Raw genomic sequence first — 11,965 nt, forward strand, 5'->3', positions numbered from 1 at the left:
ATATATAGCATTTTGTATTTTTTATGTAGATTGTGAGCCCCATATAGGGATCACAATGTACATTTTTTCATGTTTCTGTAGAATGGGAGGAAATCCACGCAAACACGGGGAGAATGTACAAACTCCTTGCAGATGTTGTTCCTGGTGGAATTCGAACCCAGGACTCCAGCGCTGCAAAGCTAACCACTGAGCCACCATGTTTCCCCTAGATGAATAATATATTGTGATACTCATCATAGCAAATAGAAAAGCATGTAGAACCCTGTCTAATATAGACCAGAGCCAAAAAATAAGTATAAGCTCTTTTCCCCAAATATGGTAGGGAAACCAAAAAGTACAATACGGCTGAGTTCACACGGTGCAATTTCTGCATGCTTTTCTAATTGCAGTGCTGGGTGATACATTGTGCATTTCAGGTAGCACATTTTTACTATAGGAGTAAACCAGGGCAATGGCCAATGTTCTGGGAATGACTGAAACTAGAAAAGCATGCAGGTACCAAAGCACTGAGTGAATCCAGCTTCAATGTTTTACAAGGGTTCTTCCGTGTATTATCTTACTTTAAGGTAAGTTAAATTTTATAGTAAATCATATTCCTCACTCCTTAAGTAACTATTTACCCACGGCTGGCATTCTGTTCTGTGATTGTACTAAGAATTTACACGCAGAGATTTCTACCTCCACCAAGTTTACAATCTAAATGTTGTATACACAAACGTATCGCTATAATCTATAGCGTTCTGATCAGAGATGTGGCTAGTGTTGCGGCAGGGGGTGGCGGCCCCAAAGTGAGCCCCACAGAGTCAATGGTAACAGGGTCACCACCCCCTGCTCCAACACTAGTAACATCTACCCCACTTCGGGGCCGCCATTAATACATGCTGTACCTTAAGATTAGGTTCACATCTATGTCGGAGTCTCCACCGCAGAATGTGACGAATTATCGGACAGAAGTCCTGCACATAGGAAACCTGTATCCCACTATAGTCTATAGCAGGGGTAGGGAACGTCCGGCTCTCCAGCTGTTGCAAAACTACAATTCCCAGCATGCATATTGGCTCTGCTGTTCTTGGAACTGCCATGGAAGTGAATGGAGCATGTTGTAGTATCACAGCAGCTGGAGAGCCGAAGGTTCCCTATCCCTGGTCTATAGGGTCCACTGGTGTCCTTAACCATTTTTATCAACAATTATCTTCCTAAAGAAATTGAATAAAAACTGATTAAACTGTCAGATACTCCCCCAAAACGGCATCAAGGAAAAATACACCTTATCCCGTATCAAAACCTTACTCACCTCCTGATACAAAAATGTGAAAAAGTTACAGGTGTTAGAATATGATGGAATTATTTGTGTTTTGCAAAGTTTTAGCTTTTTAAAAAGGTATTCAAAAATGAAAAATATTATAGAAATTTGGTATCACCATGATATACTGAAAAAATATACTGCATACCGTAAAAATTAAAAATTGGTGCAAATATGTTTCTTCATTCTGAATTTTTTTGCAGCTTCCCAGTACATTGCACAGACATTGAATGGTGCCATTACTAAGTATAATTTGTCCTACAAAAAATAAGCCATCATGTGACTGTGAACTGAAAAATAAAAATAAATTATGGCTCTTGGAATGTAGGAAGGAAAACATTGACATGAAACAAAATATCAATAATCTTAAAGCACAAAGAGTAAACTAAACAGTAATATGCAATATCCCGTATACAGGAACTTTTTTTTTTTGCTGTGAGGAAATGAGTTTTTAGCCTTGATTAAAAAGTGTCCAAGAATGAGATCCCTGGACCTGGGTATTATAACTCCTTATACCCTACAAGTGATGTATTATAACCTCTTACACACTACGGGTGCTGTATTATAACTCCTTATACCCTACAAGTGATGTATTATAACTGCTTACACCCTACGGGTGCTGTATTATAACTCCTTATACCCTACGGGTGCTGTATTATAACTCCTTACACCCTACGGGTGCTGTATTATAACTCCTTATACCCTACGGGTGCTGTATTATAACTCCTTACACCCTACGGGTGCTGTATTATAACTGCTTACACCCTACGGGTGCTGTATTATAACTCCTTATACCCTACGGGTGCTGTATTATAACTCCTTATACCCTACGGGTGCTGTATTATAACTCCTTACACCCTACGGGTGCTGTATTATAACTTCTTACACACTACGGGTGATGTATTATAACTGCTTACACCTTATGGGTGCTGTATTATAACTGCTTACACACTATAGGTGATGTATTATAACTCCTTATACCCTACGGGTGCTGTATTATTACTCCTTATACCCTCCAGGTGATGTATTATAACTCCTTATACCCTACGGGTGCTGTATTATAACTCCTTATACCCTACGGGTGCTGTATTATAACTCCTTACACCTTATGGGTGATGTATTATAACTCCTTATAGCCTACGGGTGATTTAGTATAACTCCTTATACCCTACGGGTGATGTATTATAACTCCTTACACCCTACGGGTGCTGTATTATAACTCCTTATACCCTACGGGTGCTGTATTATTACTCCTTATACCCTCCAGGTGATGTATTATAACTCCTTATACCCTACAGGTGCTGTATTATAACTCCTTACACCTTATGGGTGATGTATTATAACTCCTTATACCCTACGGGTGCTATATTATAACTCCTTACACCTTATGGGTGATGTATTATAACTCCTTATAGCCTACGGGTGATTTAGTATAACTCCTTATACCCTACGGGTGATGTATTATAACTCCTTACACCCTATGGGTGATGTATTATTACTCCTTATACCCTACGGGTGCTATATTATAACTCCTTACACCCTATGGGTGATGTATTATTACTCCTTATACCCTACGGGTACTGTATTATAACTCCTTAACACTCTAGATGGTGCAGGTCTCATAAATGACCATATGCATGAGGACTTGGTTCTTCTTGATAGTTTCAGATGTTTGGATACAAGAATTTAGAAAACTATCACTGGTCTATTTAGATCCGATTCTGGTGGTAAAATATGAAAGTATTATGTATATTACTATCCTTCTGCCATAAACTTGACTAGCGTAAAAGTGGTCACAAAGTTACTGCCTGTATTAATCTCACACGTCAGGTCCTGTAAAATAAAAGTTTTACTATGTGAACAAGACAAGAGATTTCCTGTGGGTTTATGGGAAGCAGATGTCTCTTCATCGAGACTCGGAGGAGCTGAATGGTCATGTATTACAGAACATAAACCACAGTATATCTCTAAGATGAAGAGCAGCTAACTACTTACTACTGCCTAGGAAACCCATTTGTTGTACACCCAATAGACATATAACATTATAGTCCAGCAAGTAGATCATTGGCTTTAGGCATAAGGGTAACATTTTGTGAATAGAGCCGATGTCTTAGTGCTTAGTGACTATAAGAGATAGCCCGTTGCAGATTATGTTGGTGAAGATGGCTGCTTTCTTCTAGAAACAGTACCCAATACGTGTCCAGCTGTCACCAAATATGAGGAAGATGAGACTCCACGGACTATTATATTTATCCCAATACACCCACCCCACCCCCACCTCCCCATATAGCGGTCACCAACGAAGAGGAAGATGAGACTCCACGGACTGTTATACCCCAAACCAACCGCCCAGCCTCCCCATATAACGGTCATCAACGAAGAGGAAGATGAGACTCCACGGACTGTTATACCCCAAACCACCCACCCCACCCCACCATACCCACCACTCACCCACCCGAGTCCAACTCCCCCCCCCCCACACTTTACTAGCTTTGGCAATGCCAAATATCTATTCGGACGTGCCAATAAAGCTTTTTTGATTTGATTTGTACCACAACTGTTCATGGCCTGAGTCTGGTACCAAAATAAATGAGGCTTTACTACTATAGCAATGGCAACTTGTCACCGGCCATGGCACTGGCTGTTGGAGACTGTTCCAGAAACCATTGAAATACCTGCAAGAACTTCTCTCCACTGCTTTCAGTTTGAAAATGGCGGACACCTGGCAGAGCCCATTATAGTCAAGCTGCAATACATGGCGTGCCCTGACATCTTCATATCGTAACCAGTTATCATACACCTTTTAAACAATTTATGATGGCTCTTCCCAGAGGTATCAATGAGTCAGCACCAGTTTACTGGATGTACTTTCTTGAACCACTAACCACTATATCCCAGGAACAAGCAACAAGACCTGTCATTTTGGAGATGCTTTGAACCAGTTGTCACAATTTTATTCTTTTTCAGTTCACATTTACCTAAATATCTCAGATTTACAAAAAATAAATAAAAATGAGAGTTGGGGGGGCGGGGGTTGTCCATGTGCAGCAGTCAGAATGTGTGAACACTCCCTAAGAGTCAGTCCAGGTTCCAAATCAGTAGGATTTATAAGGGTTATTCAAGTCCAAAAAATTAAGGGCCCATCCTTAGGATAAGTCTTTAATTTGACTTTGGTGCGAGGGTTGAGTGTCAGACGTCAACCCATCATAGTATACAGAGCCAGAGGCAGAAGGCTCCATATACTGTGTAGAGGCTCAGCGGCAGTAGTGCAGCTCAGATGAATCAGAGCTGAAGAGTAAGTTTATTTTAAGCACTGCAAGTATATGAAACCTTCTACTTCCATCTTCATATACTTTGCAGATAATAGTTGATCACTGTACTGTAGGGGTCAGGTGTTGGATGTCCACCAATCTCAAATGAACGGCTTATCCTTAGGACAGATCATAACACTACAGTGTCTGGTACAAGGACATCAGCCATTGTATACTTTTTACTACCCTTTCTTTTATGAGGTCTAGATACAGGATTCTTCTTTGTGTCACGACTAGTATATATCCACAGTGATGGGTTCTGGGGCACCCGCATACAGAAGAACGTGAGAAATAAAGAATATATTCTCTACTCTAGGAGTAAAATATTCATGAAGATGCATCCAACAGCTGCCCAAAAACTTTGCAAAAATTATTTTGCATTCTTCTAATAGACTGCCCCAAGCCTTGAGACAGATCTAGACATGATGTGACTGCAGTGAATACTGAGTAGCTCAAATGTATAAAAAAATGAAAAGTTGAAAAACGTTAAAGGAATTTTCTCAAATGTTTAAACCGACTGACACGTCCGAGGTGTCATAGGGAGCTTGTATAGGTAAACCACTGTTATGACACATATACGTGGACCTTTCCCAGCAATGTACTGTAAAAGTAAATAAGAGCGACAATAATAGAACTTTCTGATGTAAGGACTGACATAGAACTGCCAAACCACACAGAGGTACTATATACAGTATACTGAGCCAGATACACATTGTGCATAACATAGTTCCAGCTGCGGAAAAGTACAGTGCCCTACAAAAACACACATGTACCTCCTCTGCAGTCTATTTGTGTAACAGGAATATACCCGCTGACAGCCACTTAGTATTCTGGATATGCTCAGTGAATCCTGGACACCGGCTTGGCACAAGGATACAACTGGGCCGCCATGTCAGTAAATGGAGCCGTGCATGGTTATACTTGCTTTGTTACTGTAGCTGAAAGAGGAAGTTCCAATAAAGTTGCCTAAAATTGGAAAAACATGTCTTCCAGAACAGCAACACATGTCAATAGTCACGGTCAAAAGTTTTGAGACTGACACTCTTTTTCTTATTCACAAAGTTTGTCGCTTCAGTGTCCGCTGCTATTTCCCGTGGCAGGAATTCTGCTGCAGTTCCCAATGAAATGAATGGCGCAACATCAAGCCTTTCCAACCTGATACTCCATTCTAACTATGGTGCAAAACACTGATCACAGAGGGCCCTGGCGATCAGCAAGTCCCCCCTTTTGTGTAAAGGGTAAATTCTTGTTACCAGAATAACTTTATAGATGTACACTGCAAAATAACAAGTAAAAAAAGAAATACAGAACAATAAACTGTATCCTACAATCCTAAAATGACCTACAAGTCAGTGACACAGCAAACAAAGCTAGTAGAGGAGAAACAACACTGCATGCCGTCCTGCAAAAACAGCGGGAAGAGGGAAAGTTGGAGGACATTGTGTATCACAGCCCGGCAGGGGACCGCCATGTTTATAACAGCTGCTCTCATCACTACTATGGAGATGTACCAATAAATACACGTTCTCTAAGGCTAGGTTCACACCTGGCCTGTTCTACATTTGGGGTTTCCGTCCCTGAATCCACTTAAAAAAATGCAGAAAGAAAAGTCCTGCAAGTGACAACTGGGCGGAAACCTGGCGGATCCCATTATAGCCTATCCACAGGTAAGCGCTTTCTAAGTGGATTAAGTTTCCGCTCCTCGGGTCCCCAGGCAGGTGTGAACCGAGCTTAACATGCGCCCTGTTACATATTGCTGACAGTACATTGAATTCAGTGCATTGTTAGTTTGGCAGGTATGTGCCCTGATGCCAGAGTTATTGCAGGTTAGAGATGCCACGGGTTAGTTTCGGTGCTGATATCATTGCTCTATCAGAAGGACCGGCCTCACAGCTCAGCGCCATTGCAGGGAGAGGAGGAACGCCCCACTTCACAGTATAAGTCTATGGAGAAGTGCCATCGGGGGAGTTCCTTGATAACACTTATAGTTGATCACATTTACCAGATAAATCTGGCGTATCTTTAGACTGGCTCTTACCTACGTTCATGCCTCCTTTTAGTTGTCTTACTCTGAGATGGAATTTTATAACACAATTTTGGCACATTTAAGACACTCCCCTTTTTCTGAGAATCCACACCCACAAGTCTAGTTAGAAAAAATTTCAGCTCAAACTAGATTCATCAATTTGCAACAAGATTATGCCAGATTTACGCCAGAGTTTAGTTGTAATGATAATAGTAATTCTGGGTCACTGTACCCCCAGATAGTCCAGGATTAATATTAGAATAGCGCCACCTGTGGTTTCTATGAATACCCTTTAGTGTATCCACCTAAGGCCCGGTTCACATCTAAATTAGGGTTTCCATTCAGGGAGTCCGCTTGGGAACCTTCAGAACAGAAACCTATATGCATTAATAAGCGGTTACCTAAAGGAAACCCGTGGACCCCATAGACTATAATGGGGTCCGTGTGGTTTCCGCACCAAACATGCGGAGAGAAAAGTGCTGCTTGCAGTACTTTTCTCTCCACGTTTTTAACAGGAACCAAACGGAAATCACATGAACCCCATTATAGTCTAGGGGGTCCACGGGTTTCCCAGATAACCTTTTTTTAATGCGTAAAGGTTTTCATTCAGGGGGTCCCCAAACGGAAACCTGAACGCAGATGTGAACTGGGCCTTGGTCGGAGTACCCTCTGTTCCATACAGTATGCAGAGGGATAACCAAGATCCTGCCTATGTAGCTATAGTGTCTTCTCTGGTTGGTGGCGGAGATGTAAAGCACGTGATATACAGAGTGATACCTGCTCCTATGACAAGAAGAGGCGACTGCAACTTCAGTGGCAGCCGGTTTACCAAACCTGTGCACACTCAATGGAGTGGAGAGAGTGGCAAGACTGAACATGTACGTCCACCTCAGCACACTTACTACGGTGGACACAGTAAAGGTTATTCATAGAAACAACAGGTGGCGCTATTCTAACATTATTCCTGGATTATCTGGAAAGGGGGGATAATTTTTTAAAAGTGTAAATGTTATAATTATAGACTGGACTTCACTATAAACTATATAATTTGTGTGACAATCCCCTTCCGTCCTCTCTCAGCACTGTCCTCACTAAAACCGATAGCTTTACTTTGGTCAAATGCCCACTCCAGGCTATTTACCCAAGTGTCAAATAGAGTTGACTTGGATCTTACGCAAATTCTAGTTTCTCGTCATTTTTGGTGTTTACTTAATTTTAGACTTACTAGAAAAGATAGGAGCGCTAAACGATGTAACAGACCTGGAACACCACCACTGCACCATAACAAAACAGAAGTTTCCAGGACATAGTAAAATCCCAGCGAACATGATGAAAGAACGTCAAACCGGTTCATAGGAAACATTAGGACTACCCCTTTAAGGTCAATACCTTCAGGCCACCTTCACAGTATTTGCAAGCCAAAACAAAGAAAATTAAATAATGGAAGAAGTTGTACGTCTTTGTGCAAGCTCCATTTCTGGCTTTGTCTAATTTAAGCTCAGTTCTCATCTGCGTTCGGGGATTTCATTCCCCTGTCCACATGAAAAATTTGAAGAGAAAAGTCCTGCAAGCAGTGCTTTTCTCTCTGCATTTTTTGCACAGAAACTGAGCGGAAACCACATTGTCCTCATTATAGTCTATGTGGTTCGCGGGTTTCCTAAGGTAACCGCTTTTTTATGCAGATTAAGTTTCCGTTCAGGGGGGTCCCCAAGTGGACCCCCCAAACGGAAACCCATACGCAGATGTGAATCAAGCCTTGCAAATGCAGATAGAAAATACTAAGGCTCCCTGCACATGAATGTGGGCTTTATTAGTGTGCTGGCGTGCTTTTAAAGCATCCGTTTCCATAACTGTGTATTATCACAAGTCCGTGTACGGGGGCCATGAGTCCAGGGCTAAACTCAGCACAGGTCCATCTTTAAGGACAGACACGGACAGCAAAGAACGCACATGATGTCCCATTTAAAATAATGCAAAATGTAATGGACACAACTACTGTCCGATGCTAATGTCTGTGCAAGATTTTGTGCGGACATTAGCATCGGACACCGACGTTAGTGTGAACACCCCTTACAGACCAGGCTCACTGCAGGAAATTATTGGGACTGTGGAGGGCATGAACCACATGCAAATATCATCTTTGTGCCGTTTTTACCCAGGTCCGTAGTTGCATGTGTGGTTCGTGTGCATGTTGCCTTAGCGTGTGAAAATAGCCTCATCCAGAGAAAAAAATATTAGATGCATCAGGACGGAAAAAGGAATATTCCTGGCTAAAAGTATTCAAAAAAAGAGACTGTCCCTGCAGATTAGGGTCAACTGAGACTATAACCTCAATCCTGCTGTGAAGAACGCGAGAGTAGCCTGAAGGTAATCAATGCTATAGGCCAAGCAGGGATACAAAATGGTTTTCATCAGCATCTGACAATCTGATCACAACAATAACACAATAAACAAGACAATACATTGTAACAATGCAATAAAGAAGGACTACAGAAATTCCAGGATCACACAACACATAAGCAGTCACTGTACACTGTAATTTATCTGGCTATAGACATGAAGATTTGGCAATAAGGTAGAACGTGACAGACAGAAGGCTTAAACAAGGTATGTCCTCACAGAACTTCATACAATCTATTGCAGATTTCATATTGTGCATTTGAGATCCACTTGAAGACTGCTTTTTGTTCCCATGCAATGTGTGGTTGAGATTTGTTAAATCCTCTTCTTTCTGCTACTTGTAATACATTGTATAAACTTTCCACAAGAAAATCGTGACACCAAGGTTGCAGTTGTGTACCCTATAGATGGGAACATGGCCTTAACTGAGAATTGATTGTGATTGTGCAGCTATCAGGACACAAAAAAGATTTGTGCGAGGACTTGGTATGGATATCATACAGTAACAAGACGCAGGCAATAGCTGGGCATAGATGGATTATATAACACGCACTACCCAGACTACTACATTATTACTGTATATGCAGTACATACATCACTATATGCATAGATGGCTTATTATATGGCACCCAAGCAAAGATTGATCATATATTATAAAGTACTGATTGCTATTATTATATGCAGTACGTACATCACTATATGCATAGATGGGTTAACCCTTAACCCTTATAATATACAGTGCCTGGGCATAGATGGATTATATAACACGCACTACCCAGACTACTACATTATTACTGTATATGCAGTACATACATCACTATATGCGTAGATGGCTTATCATATTATATGGCACCCGAACAAAGATTGATCATATATTATAAAGTACTCAGATTGCTATTATTATATGCAGTACGTACATCACTATATGCCTAGATGGGTTAAGATTACACATTATACAGTAATAAGATTGCTATTATTTCATGTAGCAAATAGATTACTATATACAAAGCTGGGTAAATTACTATAAAATTATATATATATATATATATATATATATATATATATATATATATATAGTGCCCAGACATTGATTATAAATTATTCAGTATATACATTACTATATACACAGGCAAGTTATTATACTATATGACACCTGGACATAGCTGCATTATATATTATACAGTACTGAGATTGCTATTATTAGATGCATAGCTGGGTAGGGTATTATAATATATATAGAGAGAGTCTTGCAGATCTATAGGTGTCAGTGATCCATCCATGTATGAGTGCTGCACCCCATCTATACTGACCCATCTATACCATCCCTATGCTGGGCACTGCTATACGTGTATCTCACCCTTCACATCCTCCGCTAGGCTCAGCCAATTCGGCTTGAACTTCATGCAGTGCCCGCACCAACTGGCGTAGAACTGGGCGAGCCAGCAGTTGGGGGAGTTCATGAGCAGAGCCCGGGCCCCGGTCTCCAGAGACACCAGCGGGTCATCCTCGCTGTAGAAGTGAGCCTGTCCCGGCCGCAGCACGGCGGACAACAGCAGCAGCACCCCGGGGACACTCAGCACCATGCGCGGCATCCTGACACCTCTGAGCCGAAGTGTGCCGGAGCAACATCCCGGAGGAAGGAGCAGGAGCGGCCCGGAACGCCCACATGGCGCAGGGGGCGGGGTTGTGAGGTTAACCCCGCCCAGCACCGGCAGCAAGTAGAGCGGAGGGGAAAACTGACAGAAAGTAGAGAAGAGAGGAAAACTGTGACAGAAAGTAGAGAAGAGGAAAACTGTGACAGAAAGTAGAGCAGAGGAAAACTGTGACAGAAAGTAGAGAAGAGGAAAACTGTGACAGAAAGTAGAGCAGAGGAAAACTGTGACAGAAAGTAGAGAAGAGGAAAACTGTGACAGAAAGTAGAGAAGAGGAAAACTGTGACAGAAAGTAGAGCAGAGAGGAAACTGTGACAGAAAGAAGAGCGGAGAGGAAAACTGTGACAGAAAGTAGAGAAGAGGAAAACTGTGACAGAAAGTAGAGAAGAGGAAAACTGTGACAGAAAGTAGAGAAGAGGAAAACTGTGACAGAAAGTAGAGAAGAGGAAAACTGTGACAGAAAGTAGAGCGGAGGGGAAAACTGTCAGAAAGTAGAGCGGAGAGGAAACTGTGACAGAAAGTAGAGAAGAGAGGAAACTGACAGAAAGTAGAGAAGAGAGGAAACTGTGACAGAAAGTAGAGCGGAGAGGAAAACTGTGACCAAAACTAGAGAGGAGAGGAAACTGTGACAGAAAGAAGAGCGGAGGGTAAAACTGACAGAAAGTAGAGCGGAGGGGAAAACTGTGACCAAAACTAGAGAGGAGAGGAAACTGTGACAGAAAGAAGAGCGGAGGGTAAAACTGACAGAAAGTAGAGCGGAGGGGAAAACTGTGACCAAAAGTAGAGAGGAGAGGAAACTGTGACAGAAAGTAGAGAAGAGAGGAAACTGTGACAGAAAGTAGAGCGGAGGAGAAAACTGTGACAGAAAGTAGAGAAGAGAGGAAAACTGACAGAAAGTAGAGCGGAGAGGAAAACTGTGACAGAAAGAAGAGCGGAGGGAAAACTGACAGAAAGTAGAGAAGAGAGGAAAACTGTGACAGAAAGTAGAGAAGAGAGGAAAACTGTGACAGAAAGTAGAGAAGAGAGGAAAACTGTGACAGAAAGTAGAGAAGAGAGGAAAACTGTGACAGAAAGAAGAGTGGAGAGGAAACTGTGACAGAAAGTAGAGAGGAGAGGAAACTGTGACAGAAAGTAGAGAAGAGAGGAAACTGTGACAGAAAGTAGAGAAGAGAGGAAACTGTGACAGAAAGTAGAGAAGAGAGGAAACTGTGACAGAAAGAAGAGCGGAGGGAAAACTGACAAAATAGAGCAGAGAGGAAACTGACAGAAAGTA

General features: G+C 41.8%; 1 protein-coding gene across 2 annotated transcripts in view; it reads right to left on the minus strand.

Annotated features, from left to right (window-relative positions):
- QSOX1 (quiescin sulfhydryl oxidase 1) overlaps positions 1-10,655 on the minus strand; it is a 146,977-nt gene extending 136,322 nt beyond the window's left edge. For both annotated transcript variants that reach the window (XR_012717482.1, XM_075287904.1), the window contains exon 1: positions 10,398-10,655. Coding sequence is in view for 1 of the 2 variants with exons in the window: in XM_075287904.1 (XP_075144005.1) it covers positions 10,398-10,632 (235 nt within the window). In the remaining variant the exon portion in view is untranslated. The remainder of the gene's footprint in view (positions 1-10,397) is intronic.
- Between the last annotated feature and the right edge of the window lie 1,310 nt (positions 10,656-11,965).

Source organism: Leptodactylus fuscus, chromosome 9 (genome assembly GCF_031893055.1).
Source record: "Leptodactylus fuscus isolate aLepFus1 chromosome 9, aLepFus1.hap2, whole genome shotgun sequence".
Taxonomy (NCBI): domain Eukaryota; kingdom Metazoa; phylum Chordata; class Amphibia; order Anura; family Leptodactylidae; genus Leptodactylus; species Leptodactylus fuscus.